The 24,425-nt window shown below is 33.3% G+C and overlaps 2 protein-coding genes across 8 annotated transcripts; both read left to right on the top strand.

Annotated features, from left to right (window-relative positions):
• The first annotated feature begins 7,244 nt into the window (after nt 1-7,244).
• LOC111407904 (casein kinase 1-like protein 3) lies at nt 7,245-16,207 on the top strand. Of its 7 annotated transcripts, none has more exons than XR_002705227.1 (17): nt 7,248-7,617; nt 7,749-7,789; nt 8,156-8,225; nt 9,085-9,233; nt 9,346-9,441; nt 9,531-9,601; nt 9,917-9,978; nt 10,116-10,179; nt 11,047-11,131; nt 11,231-11,357; nt 11,543-11,625; nt 11,842-11,896; nt 12,326-12,456; nt 12,673-12,857; nt 12,988-13,219; nt 14,400-14,944; nt 15,194-16,207. XR_002705227.1 is itself a non-coding variant. In XM_023037613.1 (15 exons), the coding sequence occupies exons 1-14, from the start codon at nt 7,542-7,544 to the stop codon at nt 12,847-12,849; spliced, it is 1,287 nt and encodes a 428-aa protein (XP_022893381.1). In that variant the 5' UTR covers nt 7,248-7,541; the 3' UTR covers nt 12,850-12,857; nt 12,988-13,928. The 7 variants fall into 7 exon arrangements, 1 of the variants encoding a protein (XP_022893381.1); XR_002705226.1 differs by having other exon boundaries at nt 14,400-15,322; nt 15,553-16,207; XR_002705228.1 differs by having other exon boundaries at nt 11,543-11,619; nt 14,400-15,734.
• Nucleotides 16,208-18,496: 2,289 nt separating this feature from the next.
• On the top strand, nt 18,497-23,745 carry LOC111407903 (cyclin-dependent kinase F-1). The gene is made up of 2 exons (XM_023037612.1): nt 18,497-19,168; nt 22,525-23,745. Exons 1-2 carry the CDS (start codon nt 18,677-18,679, stop codon nt 23,452-23,454), a joined length of 1,422 nt encoding a protein of 473 aa, XP_022893380.1. The 5' UTR covers nt 18,497-18,676; the 3' UTR covers nt 23,455-23,745.
• The last annotated feature ends 680 nt before the right edge of the window (nt 23,746-24,425 follow it).

The following is a 24,425-nucleotide window of genomic DNA, read 5'->3' as shown; positions in this document are numbered from 1 at the left end:
TCGATTTACAATTAGACCTGGTTTTAAATGGTTTTTGTTCTAATCGATTAATTGAACATCATTGGCTCAGTTTTGGGTTTGATTCCCGATTCTACTGGTTGGATCAAGCCGATTTTAATAACATTTCATTAAGATGACTTTATTTTACCAACAAAGGTTTGAAACATAGATTTCATCTATAATAGAATATACAGCTATTTTCATCAAGTTGTCATTCAATTCAATGTATCATATAATCAAGGAAGACATTCTTCATTTTGTTACGAAGTTCCATCTTCACATGTTTTGCTGTTGAAAATGCTCGCTAAATGGTTGCAGTAAAAATATGTAATGTCAATATAAAGTGAATTAATCTAGTCACAATAATGTAAGTATCTAATGATTTGCTTTCTATCAATTATCGACATAATTTAGAGCATTTTCAAAACACTCTCTATTTTTAAATAACATATTCTATGATTTAAAGAATATCTATAAATTTAGAAAGTAAAAATATACTACTACTATTGATGTTTTAGCGTTGTAAAGCATGCTTTCATGTTTACACTTTCATAGAGATATATGAATGTCACATGAGAGGATAGATTTAATTGACACTGAGAGATGCTTTTAATTAATTTAGAAATATTGATCGACAAGAATATGCACATATTATCATTTCATTAATTTGTAATAAAATTGATTAATAAGGGAGATTCTATGCCCTTGTTTGAGCTCCATTCTTGCCAAAAATGTATTTTTGAATTATGTATTGATGAAAAATGTGTGGTTAAAAAATAAAGAAAAATTTTGGATTTACGTGCAATATTATTTTAATGAAAAATGTGTTATTGAAATGAGTCAAATCACTGTTGAAAAATATATTTTGATAGAAATAATGTAGCTCCAACAACGGCTATATCTTAGTAATCATCCAATCTAAATTTGCAAAATTTTTCTAATTTGCTCACTAAAATAATTAGTTTAATTAGTTAACTAGTATAAACTCTTCAAACAAAATTTGATATTCAATTAGAATTAGAATTAATTGATCCTAGATTGAATACATTGTTTTTGTGTAAATGATACTTTATTCATTACTTTATTACTTATTTGTGATACGGTACTCTTGTGGGAAATCAAATGATCATTACACATATTACAAAAATTTTAATTTTTTTTTTTTTTTGCAAAAAAAGAAAAAAAAAGGGTAAAACAGTGATATATCTAATCACTCAATTATCCATAGTGAACATTAATAATTAAAAAAAATAAGTGATTAGATACATGCTACATATAATGACTATGGTAATCGTTCATTATAAATAGCATTATTCTGTATGTATTAGAGCCTCGACATTTAAAAAAAAAAAATCTATGCTAGCAAATCAATTTTCTAACAAAAAAATCAACAAAATTATTATTATTTTTTTAAATATTATGAAATTCCTAACCAGTGGACCAGTCCGAGCAGAGTCGTTGACACCCTTAGCCCATTCCTTAATGCTTACAAATCGGGTGTGCAAGAGGAAAAGCAAATGAACACATTTCTAGTTCGAACTGTGTGGGCTAAGCCTACCAACAATATATAATGTTGCATAAAACTGTTTCGGAATGAATGGAGACAAATCTGATATTTAATGAGAGTACTCTAGTGTGTGGGATTATTTCTTGCATTTTTCCCTCTGGGTTGGGAGGATGGACCAATGAACTCGGGGCAAACGGAGCTAACACCATTGACAGATCCAGAAATTCAGTAAGGGCCTGAAATTTAAAAAGATAATGTCATAAAAGTCAAATATGAATGTCATTAAAATAATGTTTTGATAATCGACTGGGCGTTGACTCGAAAAAGGTCAGCGGTCAAAAGATTTAACTGGGACGAATCAAAGTCGAACAAAATGCAACAAATAAATAAATATACACACAAACAGGAAATACTATACAAACAATTATTATTTTTTTAATTGTCATATTACTAATTCAAAGAAAATCTATTATTGTTAATTAAATTCGTTAATCTACCATTAGTCTCAATACTTTAAAAACTAAAAATTTATATGTTAAAACAGTTTGCTTTGTAAAAAAATGAAGTAGTTTGAACATATAGAAAATGATATGTAATATTATTAATTAATAATGAAGTACAATTTAAGTTAAATTTAAAAATAAAATAATTGAAAAGATGTAGGTGAATATTACAATTTAGGTCAATTAGACATATATTTGGAAAAATGGTTTTTATAGACAATTTAATATTTTTTGATATTTCAATATCCCAAGTCTGAAGTTTATGCTACAAAATAACCTTGACATCCATTATTCCCTTATGAGCTTTTGATTGTAATCCATGAGCTCATTAATGAAATTAAAAATTTTAATAAAATTGGTCAAAACGATAAAATGGGCACCGATTCACCGTTTACAATTAGACCTGCCTACTAGCACATTTTAAATGGTTTTTGTTATAGCCGATTAATCGAACATGATTGGCTCAATTTTGGGTTCGATTCCCGATTCCACCAATTGGGCCAGGCTAATTTAAATAACATTTCATTAAAATTACTTTATCTACTGACGCTGTTACAAACGAGGATTTGAAACATAGAATTCATCTATAATAGAATCTACATTTATTTTCTCATCAAGTCAAAATGATAAAATCAACACCGATTCATCGATTTACAATTAGACCAAGTTTTAAATGGTTTTTGTTCTAATCAAAACACGAACATGATTGGCTCAATTTTGGGTTCGATTCCCGATTCTACCGGTTGGATCAAGCCGATTTTAATAACATTTCATTAAGATGACTTTATTTTACCAACAAGGGTCTGAAACATAGATTTGATCTATAGTAGAATCTACATCTATTTTCATCAAGTTGTCATTCAATTCAATGCATCATATAATCATCAAGGAAGACATTCTCCATTTTGTTACGAAGTTCCATCTTCACATGTTTTGCTGTTAAAAATGCTCGCTAAATGGTTGCAGTAAAAATATGTAATGTCAATATAAAGTGAATTAATCTAGTCACAATAATGTAAGTGTCTAATGATTTGCTTTCTATCAATTATCGACATAACTTAGAGTATTTTCAAAACATTCTCTATTTTTAAATAGCATATTCTATGATTTAAAGAATATCTATAAATTTAGAAAGTAAAAATAACATCTATAAAGTTGGAGAGTAAAAATTTCAAAGTACTCCAACAAACTTTTTATATCTAACACTTAATTTTACTACTCCCAAAAAATATTTATTATTTTTCTCTATCTGTTATTTTAACTAACTTTTCTTTAAATTATTATATTATTTTTCTATGTTAAAAATTAAAATATTTTGAATGCATTTAATTATAAAGAGTGAATTGACTCCCCAAATTTAGAGAGGGAAGCCTACTCTTTAAATTAAATTTTAATTTAAAGAGTCTCTTGAAGCATAATATTAAAAGTTGACTCTTTAAAATAGTGAGCATCTGTTGTTTACAAATTATCTTGGAGATGCTCTTAACAGTGTAAGTACTTGAAATCAAGGCTCACCCTTCAAATCTAGCTCATAATATTGCAACTCATATTCCAAGGTGAAAACCTAAGTATAAAACTTCTCTTCAATTATGCAAATATCGTGATTGTTTAATAATTTAAATGAATGATTAGTATCTAAAGTCACGATGAAAGAAAAGTCTATATCTCATTGAATACTTCAGAATTAAATCTATTACTTCATTAAAAATATTGAAGTGATAATGATGCTCAAATGTGGTTTGATCATGAGAATAACCAATACTATACAAACTATCTAGATCAGGTGTGTCAACATCATTTTTTGATTAAAAAAAAAAATCCATTTTACTTCGAGAGATATATCTAACGAAAGTCAAGACATTTTGAGATCTTCTTTTGATGGGTTTTGACAGAGAACATTGATTTTCATAAAATTATGCATTAGATGCAAGAAGAATACAAACTCAATGAGATCCTCCATCTGGACAATGGACAATAAGACATTCAAGTACATTGTAAGTTACGATTTACATTTCTGTCAAACTCTTTATGAAATCACAATGAGAAATCCAACAAGTACCTCTTGATCATTGTAAATTACCCATTTGATTGCTCCACTTCTAGAAAAAAGCTCTCTCTTGTGTAGATTACAAGGCAACAACAAGCATAATAAACTATTATCATAGCAATTAGAAAATAAATGGAAAGAAATAGTGAATTGTGACATTCTGTGTATCTCAATAGCAGCGTAAGTGGGTGTAAAATTGGAGCAACTAGCAAATTTAGGGTGAGGACTGCTGTATACATGAATCTAAAGATTAGCAAAATGGAAACTCTAAAATATCAAATGTAGAATAGAAAAAAAAATGGATTAAGCAAGTAGAAACATTATATAAATATAAAATTGACCCACAAATAATGTAAAAAAAACGAAAATATGTTAAAATTTTACAAGTTCGTCAGATTTTTATTTTTCATATTATTTGAAATTAAATCCAATATATCTGAAAAATTATAAAGAAACCTGTTTTTGAAATCATCTACACCCATTCAAATAAAAAAAAGAATTCTACATTTTTTGTTGGTTATAGTTACATTTTTATGTTCACGTCTACGTCAATATTATCTACTTCGAGTGAACATGGAAAAGATTGTCAAATATTATTGACGATGAGTTATCACTTTTTGTATTATTTCTATATTAATTTGAGATTTTCTCAAACCTAAACATTACAGCTTGATTAGATTTAAAAATTGTGATTTGATCGTATATTTTATTATTCACTTTTTCTTGAATTTTAATACTAACAAACTCGAAGGAAAATTACAATAAAATCATCTATATCGGTGTTGTGATTTGGGAGAATGAAAGTTGCTCGTTTTTCGAGCCTTTCTTATTTTGTATGTTTGGAACATGAAGACTAAAGCCCCGTCTGATAGAAATTTTCTTCCTTTGACAAATTGCTTTTCCAACCGCCAATTTTGTTGACTTGTGTGAGACAATGGGACCCATGAAAATGACAAGCAACGGTAACAATTTTGATTTTATGAGGTTTGGGTAACAATTGGTATATGGTAATAGACAATTTATTTAATTACCCATTTTTGTAAATATTTTATTTTATGCTAAAATTGTAATTTATCAGTTTAATTTTTGGTAGAAATTTAATTTTTTCAAAATTTTTAGAATTTCCAATTTGGTTTTTAATTGCCATTAAAATTTAAAACCTAAACCAGACTGTTCCAGGACATACTTTAAAAGTTTTTCAAGAAATGTCCAATCTTGCACGAATCAAGCACTTTTAAGCATCTATGACACTTCCACTCGTGTGTTTGCTGCCCCCAAGGTGTTAAGTTTATCTTACCTACTATGGGGAGAAACTTACTTATGATTCTCACATCTGAAAAGAATCGTAAGCAGTCTCGTTCTCGTACTATATCAGCAAGTGAATAGTCTTATCTTGCCAATTGTGGGCAAGAGAACAATTTCTAGCACTTTTATATATTGTTTAATAAAGTTTTGGTTAACATTCTTTGGATAGATGATATTTTCCCAGCAGCAATTGGAGTGGGGTGCATCTGCGTGTTTTTATTTTGAAAATCTTCCATCGATTATCTGCACATTTATATTAAGATAGATAAATCTAGAATTATCTTTATACACTTCTATCACTAGAAAATAATGAAGTAGACCTTAAGTTTTTCAATACACGTGTATATATAGCCCTCCAACAATGAATCAATCTCAATAATCTTAAAATGTTCGAAAATAAAATAGTAAATTGCACTTTTGCTCCTGAACATTTGAAGGTTGTGACGATGAGGTCCCAAACCTTTGATTTATAGTATCTGGGTCCCAATACCTACAAACTTCTGCAAACCCTCGATTTTACCTTTAAAGATTAAGTTTTGAGTAAATTGATAATTTTACCTAATTTATTTAAGGAAAAAAAATCATATTCACTTGAAGTCCTAACTCGCATTCACATTTTTCACTCAAATTTTCAACAAATTTTAAACTTCAAAAGATCCAATGTAAGCCAATATTCTATGATCTGCTGCAAAATTTGATTCAACAGCATCTTTAGGGGTCTCAGGACGAGTATCTATCCAAATACTCTAGCATTTCGGACCTAATAGCTCGAAATGAAATTCCCAGCCTCCAGGGCAACTTATACATAAAACCCTTGAGAACTTGCCTAATAGAATCACATTTATTTGAATTTTGATTCTATGATCCTCCTTCCCCTTATTCTTTGGGCATTGAAGCATTTATTTTTGGAGTTTCATCATGAATTCAATGTCTGCATTTGCAAGGAACTAAAAAATTGGTAATCTACTATAATTAAATAGACATAAAAACCAGTAAGTCGATCTTAACACAACAAACCAAGACATAATAATAATAATAATAATAATAATAATAATAATAATAATAATAATAATAATAATAATAATAATAATAATCCACCAGAATAAATTAAACGGAGTCCCTTGAAGAATGAACTCTAGGAGGAATCCATTTTTTTTTATTCCACTTAGATTGATGAAATACTATGATTTATGGATAATGGATCCCATTGTTAACTAAAACGGCAAAAAATCACTAAGGTGACGCAAATGTATTAAAAAAAAAAGTGATTAACACCTAAAGTTCTTATCTTTGTTGCTATCCCTTTTGATTATCATGTAATATTAGACATTAGACATAAGAAAATAAAGAAAGTAAAGCAACATTGACTTATGAAATAACAAAATATGAACGGAAGTATTGAACACATCACATAAAAAATTATGTAATTTATCCAATTGCTACATTTATTTCAATTTATTGTTTTAACTCAAACTAAAAATGGTATTTTATTCAAAAATCGATCTTTTAACAATCAAATCGATGATTTCCGTCATGAAAAGACCTCAAGCGAGGACACTTGTAAGGCTTAGGATCAGTGTGTTAGAAATCAAAGGTTCAGGACTCTATCATCATAACCTTCATAGTCAGTACACCGGGTGCAATTTACCAAAATAATTGATTAGGTAAAGATAACTCTTACATTTTTAAAGCTCAACAAACATACTTCTACTATGCAAGCTATTGCGTCAATTTGAGGGTTTACCCAATACATACTCAAAAGTTAGTGACTGTGGGTTCCCCGTCATAAAAAAATAAAAATAAAAATAATATATATATATATATATATATATATTAGAAAAAACCTCTACTAGGTACCAGCCATTATTCTTTTTGTACAATGAAGTCAACAAAGGCTCACAAGTCTACAAATTCAAGCAGCTGAGATTATGAAAGTACCCCTATTCTCTCTCCTCTCGACGTGGAAACTCTATCCTCATTTCCTCCTTTGCTAACTCTCGGGAATTATAACGTAAAATACAAAAGCGTACAAGCCTTCAAAGCCACCCTTCTTGTCTTATCGTTTTTCACGATTTTTGTCTGTGTTTCTGGCTTCTGGTACTCATAAAAGTGTAGGTTTATGTAAGTTTCGTTATATGATAATTGAGATTTGATCCGAACAGTGGATCTGAAAACGCTGATGGAAAGGATCGTCGGAGGTAAATTTAAACTCGGCCGCAAGATCGGCAGTGGATCCTTTGGCGAAATATTTATAGGTAAGTTGTTTATACAGCTACAAACATTTTTTAATTCTGCATATATTTGTTTTTATAAATTTTAATTTTAACTGAGGGGTTTTTTTTTTTTGGTATTATACTGAATTTTTGGGGAATTTTGTATTTTGCAGCTACACATATTGATACTTTTGAGATCGTTGCGGTGAAGATCGTAAGTTTTGAATTGAATAAAAAATATTTTTTTGATTTCATAAAATTGTTGCCTGTAGCTTTTGTCCAAAGTGAAATGCAAATTTAGAATCAGGTAGGTCTGTGCACATGGTTCGATGCTGTGTGTGGATTTGTATGCTCAAGTAATCATCTAGATGTTTGTAATTTAAATAAGAACTGCTGAGGAGAATGCTTGAATGTTATTAGCCTTCTTCATATGGTTGTTCTCTTGACATCATTTGAGCACAAGGTGAAAATTGGGTCGGTTTATAACTTCACTTCTAAATTTTCGGGCATAGAGAATAGTTAATACCAATAGATTACCGTTTTCGATACTCAATCCTTGTATTTGTTTTTTTCTCTGCAGGAAAATAATAAAACAAAGCACCCACAACTTCTTTATGAGGCCAAGTTATACAATATTCTTCAAGGAGGAAGTATGTAATAATCATTTTGAAATGCAAATGATGCACATTTTTTGTATGCATCTGTTATCTAAATGATACATTAGAAATAAAATTGAATTTTATGCCATTACAATCCCATGTAATTTACCTCTACGGGGAAATTAATGAGTGCATTAATTACTTTCCACTAGGAAAATGACAGTTTCAAGATAAGTGCCCAATGCCGAGATTTTACCGACGCTCTTAAATACATCTATTGTTCTTTGACTGTGTCTAAAAGTAAAAAAGAAGTTAAAAGTTGATTTACATGTTTTACAATTCTCAGTCTCTATGATTAAGCCCCTATTTGAGTTCCATTCTTTAAACACTCATTTCGATCCGCACATTCTCTCCATAAAATATTTTTATGCATAAACCTAAGACTTTTCTTGATTATTTAACCATGTACTCTCCAAAAAATCACTATTCCAAAATCTACTCTCAAAAAATAGGGCTCAAACAAACCCTGAGTGTGAAAATTGGCAGTTCTCTTACATTATAATTGAGAGCATTCAGCAAGTTTACTTCTCTTCTATCCTAATGAACATAGTAAAAATTGTAATAAAAGAATATTGAAAACAAACGAGAAAATGCTATTCATGTGTTTGAGCAATGTCTGTTTCATATGGCTGTATTTATTGAGATGACGGATCTGATGTTGTGATACATGCACATATTAATGTGTCTCTAATGTGTTGCATCCCAAGTCCATGTGTCTTAGCTGTCCGTACAAAGGGAGATGGCATAACCCGGAAGACTGCTTGAGCACTGTATTAGGAACTTTAATTGTTTGCTTTTCTTTTTATTTAATTTTAAACTTTAAAGTATTTTACATCTATTCACTCATTAGGTGGTATACCTGGTACAAAATGGTCTGGCCAGGATGGGGATGATAACGTCCTTGTCCTTGATTTGCTGGGACCAAGCCTTGAGGATCTTTTTGTGTACTGTGGTAGGAAGTTCTCACTGAAAACTGTCTTGATGTTGGCTGATCAAATGGTAAGAAAATCCATTAGTGATTATATTTGCCCTCAAACCTCACCCTGCGTTCTTCTTTTATTTCTTTTATTTCGTGCTTGTTACAATCCTTAGATCTTAATTCTTTGTGCAGATAACTAGAATAGAATTTGTACATTCTAAAGGGTTTTTGCATCGGGATATTAAGCCAGATAACTTTCTAATGGGCCTTGGACGAAAAGCGAATCAGGTAATGGTAGCTGCTATTCTATAGCATTTGTACTTTTTTCCTCATAGATATATATTTTCTTCACGATTCGTATATGATGTGCTTTTCAGGTTTATATTATTGATTTTGGCCTTGCCAAACGATATCGAGATTCAACAACAAATAGGCATATCCCCTACAGGTGCACTTCTGTTGCATGACTTGCAGGATTTTTTTAACTGTATGCTTTCTCCTTGTCTAGTGTTTATTTTCCTTCAATCTTTTAGTCATTTAATTAGTCAAAATTCTGGTTCGCTAATATAAAAATGATGTGAAGATTACTTTGTTTGGTTAGGAGAACATATTCTTGTGAGATTATGGGGAAAAAATTGACAACTCTTGACGCATGTTGTGATTTGCTTCATCGCTTCACCTTTTGTCCATTTCTCAGTAATAGCTTCCTTCATACATCTCCTCAATCTATGTATAATATTGCTTTATTTTTTCACTTGTTCAGGGAAAATAAGAATTTGACAGGGACTGCACGGTATGCAAGTTGTAATACTCATCTTGGGATTGGTAAGTGGACGGACAGTTGTTCTCCCTTTTAAATATGTCCAATCTTTCATTCCTTCTGTTTTAGCCATGAAGAGGAGGAAGAGAAGTCTTCTGGCATTGTTATGGGCATTCAATTATATTTTCCTTTTGTATCGTAGAGCAAAGTCGGCGGGATGATTTAGAATCCCTTGGATATGTACTTCTGTATTTCTTGAGAGGAAGGTAAGCACAGCCCTTTTTAGTGCTTCTTTCCCTAGTCTAGTTTTGATTTTTCTGTTTCTGACTAGGAAGCATTAACACGATTGAGGAGCGTGCTGGACATCAAGATATAGCTTCCTTTTTTTTGTTTTTTGTTTTTTGTTTTTTTTTGGTTTCACGATCAGATATGGTGCCACAACATTAAAATAATAGAACAAAAACGGAAGAAAAATAGAAGTTACTAAGCTGTCTGGAGGATCAAACTGGCGCTCAGACAAAGCTAGCCTGGAGAAAATTCCGCTGGTTGAAAGAAATAACTGACAGTGGGTAGAAATTAGATGTCGAAGTGAGTGGAAGAGAGTTGATGACGCTAGCTGAAATGGTCTGAAGCCCTAATGTATTGTGTATTTGGTGACACTAATTAATTCAAAGTGAACACAGTTCTAGCTAAATAAGTAAGCATGGTTTTAGGCACGTTTTTAATATAACTCAAAATCAGATTTAGACATTTAGTTAATTAAAACCATGTGCATTTTTTTTTTTTTTAATCTCAGATCACTCTGTAATTAAAACTTACAACTTTTACACTGTTAAACTTACCATTGTGAAATTGAAGGTATACAATTACGGATTTCATTTTCGACCTGTTCTTTGCTTTAATGTTAATTACCTTTTAGAAATTGAGCAAATACAAAATGTCCCATTTGCTTAACACACTAAATAATTTGAAATGTAATAAAGAAAATCTTATTGTTTTAGCATAGTGTCAAGATGTGTCATATTGAAGTGTCATGACGCGTCAGTACCATGCATCCGTGTTGGTGTTTCCTAGGTTTTCCAAAAGATGATTCAAGTGGGCTTTTCTTTAACCAAGTACTTGTTTGTGTATAGCCTTCCATGGCAGGGTTTGAAAGCTGCCACAAAGAAGCAAAAGTATGACAAAATATGTGAGAAAAAATTATCAATTCCTATTGAGGTGGGCACATGTAGCAATAGTTTTCTTTTTTTTCCTAGTTTCACATTTTCTTTCAAATTATCTTTATTCTGCTTTATGCTTATTTTTTCCCTCCTGAAGGTGTTGTGCAAGTCCCATCCAGTGGAATTTGCTTCGTATTTCCACTACTGTCATTCATTGACATTTGACCAACGGCCTGATTATGGATTCTTGAAACGCCTCTTTCGTGAACTGTCTACTCGCGGAGGTATTGTTAAGTTAATGGTTAGTTGTATACGTATGTGACAAGTTCCTTTTTAGAATAGCACTTAATCATATTGGATTTGTCGGGTGATTAATCTGCAGTTGAGATGTGCACAAGAGTGATGCGATGTCTCAGTTCCATGTCTTATTATTGTCTTGAATTATCTACTAATGAGTTCTCTATTGCAGGATATGAATTTGATTACATATTTGACTGGACAATTCTGAAATATCAGCAAGCACAAATAAGTAAAACACAACAACGCGTACCAGTAATGTCTTTCTCATTTTGCTTCTCAAATTTCCTTAATTATGTTGATAGATTTTATTTATTTATTTATTTTCCGCTTACTTGATTGGTCTATATTTGCTAGAACAAGCTGCCATTGCATATAATTTTGAATCTTCGATCATCATTTTTCTTTGTGTGAAACTGGTACTTCATTACCCTTTTTTTGGTCAAAATTTAATGTAAAATGTTTTTGCAGCCAAATGCTGGTGAGAGCAGTCGTCCACGTCCTGTGGATATGGAAAAGCAACAAGGTTAGATTTTTCTGGAGCTCTTTGCTTAACGGGATAACTAAAGTGTAACAAAAAATAAGTCAATTCAATTTACTGTTGGAAGATTTTATTGTGTTTGGAAAATTTTCATCTTGCTTAATTGTATTCGTTCCACCTGCAGGAAAATGGAAGTTTTGCCTTCTTTTTAAATTGTACAGTGCATCTATGTGCTTGAAATTACACAGATTACACAAATTGTACAGTGTAATGGTTCTTAGCGGCCTAGTTCATACTGGGATTGACCTCGAAACTGAAATAAAAAACTAAATAATCCAATAAAATAAAAAGAATGCTATCACTATTATATTAAATATGCTGGTATCTGATATCCTATCTGTCAGTTTTCTTGGATAATTTCTTTCATATATCTTTAAGTAACTGAACAGTGAAATTTTAATTCGATGCCTGCAGGCAAAAATGCTTCTTATTTAGTTGACTTGGGTGAACGGATGAGATCAAACAATGCAGCTGGTAGTTCTGGCATTCGTATGGAATTTAAATCATCAACAAATCGAAATTCCGAGAATCCTCTTAGTAGAAATGTATGCCAATCCTTTTTTGTTGATTGAAAAAGGAGATATGACCTCAACTGTTATTCCATGTTTTTCCCTTTATTTCTTGTAAGGATAATTTTTTTGGCTTTTTTTATTGCATTATGAATAATGTTGTCAGATCTTGGTATTCTTAATGTTATGAGCAATCAAACTTATGTATTTATCTATTAGCAGATTGGACATTTATATTACTTAATTCTGTAGATGATGAGCAATGCGCACATGCCATCTACTTCATTTGCTTCTGCTGACATAGCGAAAGGGAATGACTCAAAACCTGTAGTATCTACTGAAGCAAGTACTGGTAATGGAAATGGCGATAATACTGGTCCTTCAAGTAGTTGGATCTCTTCTCTGCGCCGTATTTCTTCTGCCAAGTGAATGATATGGTAATGTTATCCCCACTACACCCCCTCCTCTCTCCCTCCCTGCCTTTCTCTCTGTGTGGCTAGTTTATTCAAATGGATGCATGTTAACGTACCGTGTTCAGTTGCTTATATACTTATTTTCTCTCTTCAGGTAGACACCAAGCTGGAACAGTGCACATGCTGTGGATTTAAAATTATTTTTCTGTGTGCCATGGTTACAAGGTTGTAAGTAGGGTGTGGCTGATCCTGATCATTGTATGAAGACATTCGGTTTCATTTTTTATGAGATACGGTGATGTATGTCTACACAGCAGCTACTGTTCTGTGGTTGGAGGCCTTGGTTAGATGTCCTTGAGATGATTACTGAACACATTGGTTGATTGGTACTCCCAAATCATATCTCAGCTTCCAGTCATATTCGTGCAACAAATTAGTTGCAATTGATTTTGTTTTGGGTTCATTGTAAGCGGAGTAATATGTTCTGCTATTTTCTCCGTTGACAGATCACACAGCCATATTGTGCATATGGTGGTTTTTAAGCGTTGTTTTCATGGGCTTAATCAAATCGGTTGCTTGCTTACATTGTGAACTATATGCCTTTAGATCCTTTGGTGACAAGAACCCCCTCGTTTTGGGAAATGTATTGATAACTTGACTAGATTTTCATATTAGTAAACGTAGATCTTCATATTTGAAAGCTAATAACTTATGCTTTCCTTGTTTATTGAGTTTGTCGTAAGTAAAGGATTTTCCATGAATGACTTCCGATTTAAGGAAGTTTTGAGCTCATTTTGGCCATAGGTGTTGAATGGGAAGCTATGCTTGAGGGTATTAAGATGGATGTGTGGTCATGCTAAATTAGTCGAAGTTAAGAACTGAAAATGTACACACGGAGTGGTGCAGTTGAGGATATATCAAGGAAAGAACGACTTTGGTAGTTGGTAAGAGACGTTGTTCTAAGAGGGATATGATTCATCACTAGAACAAGTTTAGAACATGGAAGTGGAAGTAAAAAATAACATGGCTTGTGGTTGGTAAGTGTATTTGATTTGGATCTTTCGCTAGATGTAGCAGTGATTTGAATGGGGTAGCGAAAAGGATTCATGTAGCTGTTCCCAAATTTATTTGGATCTAAGGCTTTACTTTTGTTGTTGTATGCTTGACAGCCTTACTTTTGGTTACACTACTGGGTTTTTTTTAGCTTTTGTGTGAATATTTGACCTTTCTATCAGGGACATAATATTATCTGACTAGAAAATCAGGAAATGTTATATCACGGCTTTCGTCTGCTTTCAATCTTCATGTGAACTGCTTGACTCTGCCCATGCCGTAATCTCTTTTACCCCCCTTTGTGTAGCATCCTATAAAAGTGATAATACTGAGTTCCTGTCTTTACTGAATTTATTTTTCTCAAAATTCTGTTATGCTTCGTCTAGTTTCCTCATAGTTGGGAACTCGTTTCAGAGCAAAGCATGTTTTAATGATGCAGCTTACCGACTACTTTAATATAAAGTTATTTTATATTACCTATCAATTATGAGTTCATGCCTTTGCAAATTGCAGGATTTGCTCTTTCTACCTATATGATACTGTGGGTAGAATGGGGCAGAGAAATATTATTGAAGCTGGTATCGCCACTGACTGGTGCGGCTTCTGTGAGATAAGTCTGTCTTTTCTATGATCAGTGCCAAAAGAAGCTGGAATTGTTGACTCTTTAGGTTCATCTTGTTAATTTTATGAAAAGTAGTGATGTGTTTTCAAATGAACCGGAAACATCTTAAGCAACTGCTTGTGATGGATTAATCACAAGCGAGGAATCTGTTGAATGTACTGTGGCATGTATATATCTTTCTGCATATAAGACACGAGGCATACTGGATTGCTTTAAGAAGCCACATCCCGAACTGTTACGAGCATGGGTTTCTAATGTGGATTATAATGTGACAACCCGTCAAAGATTGCAGAAAATAAACCAGGCTTATAAGCCTAGGTTGTGATCTGAAGAACTAAAGCTGGTATATTGCCCTCTCATTTACATGGAATGACTGTAAATATTTTTCAAAAGAAAAACAGTGACAAGGCTGCAGAAAATGAGAGCAGACTTCCTGGTCAGTGAATGGTTTCTGTGAGATTCAAGTTATTCAAACTAGAGAAAAGTATTTGCTGGATGTGAAGTGCCGAATAGGTTGTAATGAGCTCTTTATGCTATGGGATTATTATTGATTTGCAAAATAATGTGGAGATGCTTGCAGTTTGGGTTGATAAGAAATCAGTTCTATTTTATCAATCCTAGGTGTTTGATGTTGATGCTGCTGCTCTTTGTAGCACTTTTAGGATCTTTTCATGCCTTGTTACAGATTGGCAAGCTGGTGAAATAATAGGGATTTTTCACCTTGTGACAAGGTGATTCCCTCGATGCTGTTGAAAATTTATGCAAAATAGTTGTGGAGATTGGCATCTTTGCCAGCACACACTAATCATGAAAGGTATGTTGAGCAGTTTTGGTTCAATCATCGTGATCGCTTCTTGTGCTTATTATGCTGGATGTTTACAATACCTGTTTGTGGAAAATGCTTGGACGTGCTGTTGGATGAGTGTCAACTTTTTCTTCTTTAATATTGTTCGAAATTGAATTTCCTAAAAGTTTAGTTGGGCCGACTGCTATTGCCTCGCACGATTTATATGGTCTTTACTACTGTTGGGATATTTGATGCAGGACGGGTAAGAATTGCAGATTGAGCGAGTCGAGTCTGGTTCAGACAAGAGTTTGCTTTCAGTTGATCAATTGTGTCAAACTCTTTGGTCTCATCAGGAGGTAAGAGTAAGAGAAATGTACCTCCCAGTCAATCAAGCTTCCAAATTTTCTATGAATAAAAATCGGAAAAAAAAGGCAAAAAAAAAAAAACCGCTTTTGTATCTTCTAAATTTGGAGTTAATTACCCAAATAATCACTGAACTTTGCCAAAAATCTCTGGGTCACCGAATTTCAAAACTTCTTTAAATAGTTGATGGACTTTGTCAAAAGTTTTCATCAGGTCATCGAATTTCAAAATTTCTCAAAATAGTCACTAAATTTTGCCAAAAGTTTTCAGGAGAACTTCAAAACTTCCCTAAATAATCACCGAATTTTGCAAAAAGTTTTCAGGGGTTACTAAACTAGTAATATATGTGGTCCCAATTTGCAAAGTTGAGTGGTGCTTGATAACTTTTTGCAAAGTCTAGTGACTATTTAGAGAAGTTTTCAAATTTGGTGGCTTCTTGGGAACTTTTGAGACAGTTCAATGACTATTTGGGAAACTCACTTTAAATTTGTGTTCTATGTGATCAAAATAAATTGGGAAATAATAAAATAGCACGATTGGCATAGTGAATTCGTTCTCATTACAAATAAATTTGTATATTAAAGAAATTATACAGACTGAAGTAAATAAACAGAATAATTGTGGAAATCTACAAATTACAAATGCTTGAAAGCGTGTTGAGGAACCTATTTTGCCCACTGTATGAAGTTGTACATAATTATTCAAAATCTGCCTCCCTGTTCAAAGGGTAGAAGAGCCCTTGTAATTTATTTTTTCTTCTGGTCAGTTTTTAATCTGGGATCAATATTTAATGACGATCAAATTGTGATGATGATTTGATCACAATGAAAAACTGTTGAAGAAAATGTTAGCTCAAGTGTATAAATAATTAGTAGGGGGAAATGAAATAATATATATTTCGAGATTAATAAATGACCGGATATATTGGATTGAAAAATCTTTATTTAATTATATAGCTTGAGTTATACAGCTTTGATAAAAGTTCAATGGCTTGATTATACGTATACTTGGAAGTCAAAATATTTTTCACTATACCTGGTCAAATTTTTTACCAAAGTTGACTGGTCGATCAAATTCGAATTTTCGTTAATTAAAGGTCAAAAATCAGATTTGACCGTGTAAGTCTGATCATATATTTAGAAGAGTTTTAAGTTACAACTTAAATTTCAAGTTCTTAAGAGGATAAACGGAACAAAATGTCCTTATCTTCACTGTTACCCAATCTTCTAATTTTTAAGCTTTTTCACCTTTAATTACATATTTGGTTGCGTAAAACGTCATTTCTTCCATTTCCATCCAAATCCATTGTTAAGTGAATGAGTGGAGTCATTTTTTATTTTTTTTTAAATGGAAGGGTATCTTTGTTTTATAACATTTTCTTTATCTTCTTCCTAAAGACCGCAACTCATTTCATATCGAAAAACTGCACTTGAGGAATTTGTATTGAAAGCTTGTGAACTCGAGGAATTTGTATTGAAAGCTTGAAGCTTTGGGTGCTAAGGCGGAAAGATTGCACTCAAGAATCCACAAGAATAATGATTGAAAACGCAGTTATGTTATACATTCAAACTCAAATTCAGACTTAAATTTAGATGGAATACGTCGATATATGATTGGACAATTTGAATTTTCTGACACACTACTCTGTCTATGTACTTCCTATTTTTAAATCTGGCTAAGGGGCTTTATTCTTGAAATTGTACGTCTTCACCAATCCAACAGGCTGGAAATGGGTCCTAAGAGGTCAACAGCTAAAGAGAGACCTGGGATGCATTAAGGCATAAAAGCTAAGATAGAATGCCCATTCCTCAAGATAACCGATCCGGTTACACTTGTTGACAACCCACAATTGATTTTGTGAATTTTCAAACAATTTGTGAAACTCATGGTCCGTTGAAGCCCAACAGGCACTAATATGAATGTGTTTGTAAAAACAAGCCAAATGTGACACCTACTTAATGGCAGATTTGGATGGAAATTCATGGAATGACGTTTTGCACAATTAAATGCATGATTAAGAATGAAAATATCAAAAAATGGAAGGTAGGGACGTTGTAAAATTACATTTGAAGGTATGGACGTTTTTAACTATTTACCTTTCTTAAAATGCTACATAACCTAAGCCTTTCTAAATGATACATTTATTTAAGTGCATATAAAAACTCGAGATTATGGATTTTCATAACAATCATCTTTTAAAATTAACAAATAGGCTATTGGAATGGATACTATTTTGGGATTCTTGATGCGGTCTTGATGTCTACTCGAACAATTTGGACTAAAAATATTAAAGAATTTAAGGATTGAAGGTCATTTAGGAAGATCAAAATTGTTGATCAAAATTAGTAACATGGCACATTCTATTTTTTATTCACATTTCCATTAGGGCATCTCTAACCATGCACCAAATTAATGTGAAAATACTAATTCGGTGCAAAATTCCATTCCAGCCATACACTAAAACTCTATACTAATTGGTGCAATTTGGTGACTTACTATTCATTAAATGTGATTTTGGTGCAACACTATTCATTTGATTTGAGTTCCGAGTTTTTCATAATTCATATTTTCCATTCACTTTATACGACAGCAATATTTAATTCATGTTATATCATTTTTACATCATTTTATTTAATGTTATAAATTCATTAATATTTATTTTAATTTGATTATTATTTTTAATTAACATTTAATGATTTATTTTAACTTTATTATTTTTTAATAGTAGTACTAAGTGTAATGGCTTTTTAAGAAAATACTTGGTGTACAGATTGAAGACAACTTTGTAAAATGGTATAAAAATTGAATAATGTTATGCGTAATAATCCATAAAAATTACATCAACGATCAATCTCATATAAAAGTTGCAAAAGTTGCGCCAGAAATTGGAGATGACCATAGAGATGTTTTAAGCTTCTGGAAGGCTGGAACCTTAAATTTGGATGGTAAAAAATAAAATAAAATAAAATAATAATAAGAATTTGGCAAAGAATCCACGCATCATCCTCCCTCTCCAATATGGACGCATACCCGCCGGCGAAGAGCTGGAGCATTCACACGCGCCGGGAAATAACCAGCAAGTACGAAATCCACGAGCGCGTGGGCTCTGGCGCGTATTCTGACGTCTATAAGGCCCGCCGCCTCTCCGATTCCCTCATAGTCGCCCTCAAGGAAATCCACGACTACCAGTCGGCCTACCGGGAAATCGAGGCCCTCCAGACGCTGCAAAAGTGCCCCAACGTCATCGTTTTGCACGAGTACTTCTGGAGCGAGGATGAGGATGCAGTGCTCGTCCTCGAGTTTTTACCCGCTGATTTGGAGGCCGTGATAAAGGCTGCGAAAAAAGAGTGGGAAAATGGGTTGACTCCAGGGGAGATCAAGCGATGGATGGTGCAGATTCTGTGCGGGGTCGATGCGTGTCACCGGAATTCGATCGTTCACAGGGATTTGAAGCCTTCCAATTTGCTGATCTCGGCTGACGGCGTTCTCAAGCTCGCTGATTTTGGCCAGGTTTGTCTTTTTCTAGCTGTTCATTATTTTATTGTTTTTCGGTTTGAAGTATGGTTGCTTATGCTCTGTATGTGGCAGCGTGTTCAACATAGATATTTAAATAAATACACATGCCTGTTTCTAACCATTTTAAGTTCTTAAATGAATTGGGTAACATGAAGGTTGTAATATTAGAAATTTAGGGCTTCTTGAAATGTGAAGACAGATAAATTGGAAGATTGGGTTCTAAAGTTTGATGGAAAGAGAAAAAGATTACGGTATTTTACAGCCCAATTCAGCATCAATAGCTAATGGCTAATGCACTGCATTATGGAATATTCTTTCGAAGTTTTGCATTCCCTGATAATTGATTATCAGAACTGGCTGTAGTATTCAGACTCGTTAAAGAGATTGAAATCTATGAATGGAATAGATTTTATGAAGGTGGCTGTGGCTGATTTACTACGGAGTGGTTGCAAGGATTTTTTTTTTTTTTTTGGGCATTTAGCGGTGGAAATTTTGGGGCTTGGAAGCTGTCACTGTACATTTTGCAGATGGAGAGCTTGAGAAGGGCAGAAAAGGATTCGTAAGAGTATAGAATCAACATCTCAATTAAATCTTATCATGGGCTGGATTCAAGGCTACCTATATCCCCTTCATAGGTATTCAGAATTAATTGATGCTGGAATGCATCTGGAGATACCGAGGAACATGCTTTGAGTTGTGCCCCGTTCAGTGGCTTCTGCAGTGAAAGTTTCTGAGAAATTTTTTACTTTATTGCTGTGAATGCTGTCCATCTGTGTAGAAAGATAATCTATTGCCTGCTCATAATATATAGAGAAGCTGATGCTTGGTTGTACTATTTGAAAGAATCAATTATGAAGCAATTTGGGGACCATGGATTTTGTCTTTCTTGGTTCATGTAGAATTCGAGACTGAAGTGAGTTGTCGAAGGTGCATGGTCTGGGACAGAATAGATTGTGGTTATTAACTTAATTTTGTAAGAACTATTGGATCAGGACGTAATCATTTGTGTTTCATATATTATCAAAAGTCAAAACCGGGTCACAAGTACATAGAGTGGAGTACCATGATTTTTGAACAAAAAGGTACCTTGGCTTGACACCATCTGGTAGTTATTTTTTAGATCCAAGTTAAGTATAATTGAACAAATTTCTTTAACCCAAGGCTGATTTGGCATGTTTGGTACATGAGTGTGAATGCTTTGGATATTTTTGAACTTCTCTATGATTAAGGTGTATTCTCTTTTGATTCAAGTTTGCTTGAATTTGGGCGGGTTGGAAAGAGGGGTGGTGGTCAGCTACGGCTCAAGGGAAGCTGATCAAACTATGTGCCTTCTGTCATTTCAGTTTGCAATAACAGCTAGATGAAGGGGATGGAGGAGGTGATGGGTTGGGCATTTGTCAGTGAGTAGAGAGATGAAATCTATGAATCTCTAATGTCCATACAACTGCCATGTATAGCGATGCTATGATAATTGTCTAAGGTGTCATACTGTACAGCAGTATATATGATGCTCTACTCTAGTTTCTCTGTCTGCACAATGGTCAACATGAAATATCATCTTCACGTTCTTCTGATATATGTGTTCTAATGGAAGCTTTTAACAAAATGCTAATATACAGCAAATGTTTATTTGTTTAATTTTATTTGTCTGTTTTGACATCTGAATAAACTCATCCTGAAAATGGTGAAGCTGCCACTGCAATCAGATGGAGATTGACAGCTTCAATTGGAAGTCTCCAATGTAGAAGACTCCCCTGAACACATCGCTTTCCTTTTACTTACTTTTTTTAACAAATTATACTGAAGATTTTTATTGTGGTAATGTGGTAAGGGCTTTCCCACTGGCTTATGTCACAAGCATTCATCTTCTTTTAATAATATTTTGGTGGTGGTGAAGGAGGGGGGGGGGGGGGTTCAGGTAATTAGGTGGTATCTGCTAAGGTGCTAACCTGCTGTAGACATATTATGGGAATTTGGACCGAGTTGTGAAGCATAACCACAAAAAAAAATAATTCTTCTGGTGTCACTTGTTTAATATTTAAATAATTAATTATGAAAGGAACAACATAAATATGATGTTTGTTATGATGATTATATGTTGATTGGGATCGTTTGGGCTTAGCCAATGACAAACACAGATTTAACCAAGTAGCAAAATGGACGGGAGTAGTGCTAATAGTGAACTTAAAGATATGACTACTAAAAATCACTTTAAATGAGGTAATTACAATGATGCATACTTTTGAAGTTTAATTTTGGAGATAATCCCCGACAGCGTAGAGTGGAAATAAAAAAGGATATATGTAGCCAATCACTACCAATGCGAATAATGCTTTGTTGAGCTGTGATGAGATGAAGATTAGGTAATGACTCTGCTTGAAATATACTAACAAAGCTTTTAATTCTCAAATAGCTTCTGAAAATTTAGTTTTCCATACTTTATTACTTTCTCTCAACTTCAGTGAATTGAACTTTCATTTCTCAAGTCCCAAACGATGTCTTTCATCTTATCACTAGAGTTCAATCATTTTGCATAGTTTGGGCTGTAATTTTTTATCAAGGACTCGTTAGTATTTCAGACTTTCTTTTTAGCTCTGCAATCATCTAAAAATATAAAGTTGGAGGCTCATCTTTTAAATGTACGTCACCTAAATTACAAGCGGAGATCATAGTGAACACACTGCTTGGCGAATAAATGTGCATGATATGTGAAAAAATGATGTTTCTCAGCTTCCTTCGGGCATTCTTTAACATGATTAAAAATCTGGAGGTATATGAGACATTATCTAGATGGTTACTTAATTGAGGATGTGATTCGTGGGAATATTTAGTGATGAAGCAGTTGTACAAGTTTTCTCTATCACAAATCTTCTTGTGCATTCCAATGTGTCGATATGTACATTTGTGTGTACAATTAATTTGGTGACATAAGTAGATAAATCTGCAGATAATGGAAATTCACAATTCTCGATGGTAGTGTCATCATCACAAAAGATCAGATATTGTTCAGCACATTAGATTACGATCTTCGTATTTGTCTTCCAGGTCATAATAGGTCCTTATAGTTTCTAATATTGTTCAGCAAGTTAGACTATATGATCTTTGTATTTCTCTTTCGAGCAAAATAGGTCGTTATTATGGTTTCGGACTATCTTGAAGTGCAAATACCTTCGCTTTCTGAAAGTGAACCAGGAAATTCCCATTTTCTGTTGCAGCATTTTAATGTGTCATGAATTTCATAACAACGTTCTAGTTGACTTCTATCTTTATTATGAATATCACCGCAGAGAGTTTGTTTGAAGTTTTGTATATTGTATATGAGATCATATGTCTTGTATTTATACATGCAGGCTAGGATACTTCTGGGATCTGGATTTGCTGCTGTTAATGATAATACCCAGTCTTATCAGCAGTCTCTCCCAAACGAAGCTACTATAGGTCAATCACCTGAAGTTGGTCGCTTACTGGACGATGTTCGTCAAGGAAGCAAATTAATTCAAGAGCAAGGATCTTCAGGCAAAGAAGAATGCACTGTTGAGCCAGATGAACTCAGAATTAGCGACTTCCCGAATGAAATTGATATAGACACTGTTACTCATGATGGAGATGCATCGAATATTGCTACATGCACCACGAGTGATAGAGAAGAAGTTCCTTCCCGACATTCCTTTTGTTACGAGGCTGAGGCTGGAGACAATGGGGATGGTTCCCTTACCTCCTGTGTTGGAACTCGATGGTTCAAAGCTCCCGAGCTGCTTTATGGTTCTACAAACTACGGGCTGGAGATTGATTTGTGGTCACTGGGTTGTATTTTTGCGGAGCTTTTGAGTCTCAAACCACTTTTTCCTGGCAATTCAGATATTGATCAGCTGGGCAGAATTTTTAATGTGTTGGGGAACTTATCTGAAAGGGTTTGGCCTGGTTGCACAGAACTCCCTGATTATGAAATCATTTCATTTGCTAAAGTAGAAAATCCGATTGGTTTGGAAGCATGTCTGCGTAAATGTTCTCCCGATGAAGTTCTTCTTATCAAAAAACTACTATGTTTTGACCCATCTGGCAGAGCTACTGCCATGGAATTGCTCCATGACAAGTATTTGAATGAAGAACCTCTACCCATACCAGTATCTGAATTGAGGATTCCTTCTAAATGCGGGAGGCAAGACGAGGATTCTGATAACGAATGGGGTAACTACAGGGATAATGGCTCGGATTCTGACATTGATGGCCAATTCGACGTTACAACCACAGGGAATGGTTTTTCAATTCGGTTTCCTTGAGGTTAATAAGAAATTACATATCTCCAGGATGTTGGGTAAATCTTATTTTTCTAATTATAGTTATCATCAACTCCTTATGAATTTTGAAAGAAATGGTTGTGCAACTATCAGTTTGTGTTGCACAAATTTATGTTTGTTAGTAATATTTGTGTGAAGAAATCTTAAGTTTGTACCAAGAAAAGCTTTCTGAAGTGTGAGTTTTATGAAGGGTTAATCTGTACGTGACCTCTGAAGATGTCTTGGCCCACGAACATTTACTTCTAATAAGAGCATTAACTTATTTATAGTTAATAGTCATTTTATTGCATAAATATTTCTTTCTTTGAATTTGTTCATTGTTTGAAATGCTAGTCATTAACTATATTTCATAAGAAAATGTTATATGTACAAACTAGGGATCATCTCAATGTGGGGTGATACCATGATAGTAAATTACAAGGTCTATAAAGTGAATTTTATATTTCACGTTGAATTAAACTTATAACTTCACCCAACATGATATGAGAATGGTTCTAGTCTGTATTATTCTATTTCACAAGTTTAGACACCTTTAGCTGCAATTTTTTGAATAAAAGGCGATATGCATAATATATTATGTTTGGCATTTACACGTCTGCATTGTTTCCCTTTCATGTATGGTTACTCGATGCTATGAAGAGACATACTCATACCCTTGTGTGCAAGACGAATTCCTACTATATAAAAGGGGAGAGAGATATAACTGTCGTTCTCTCGAGTGCTTGAATGCTACACCCTAAATGGAAAAAGTCTTAATAGTTGAAAGTATTTTTGTTAAAATTTGATTTCTTTGAATTTATCTCTATTTCTGATTAAATCTTCTTGTTCATGGATTTTCATGTTTGAATTAAGGAAATGTGAATATGTAATAATTGGCATTTCCCTTATTCGATCGATCAAGTTCATTATATCTTGATTCTAATTCATAATTTTGATATTTCTTTCGACTTCTT

The sequence above is a fragment of the Olea europaea genome, chromosome 13 (genome assembly GCF_002742605.1).
Source record: "Olea europaea var. sylvestris chromosome 13, O_europaea_v1, whole genome shotgun sequence".
Classification (NCBI taxonomy): Eukaryota; Viridiplantae; Streptophyta; class Magnoliopsida; order Lamiales; family Oleaceae; genus Olea; species Olea europaea.
This window is presented reverse-complemented; position numbering and strand designations above follow the sequence as displayed.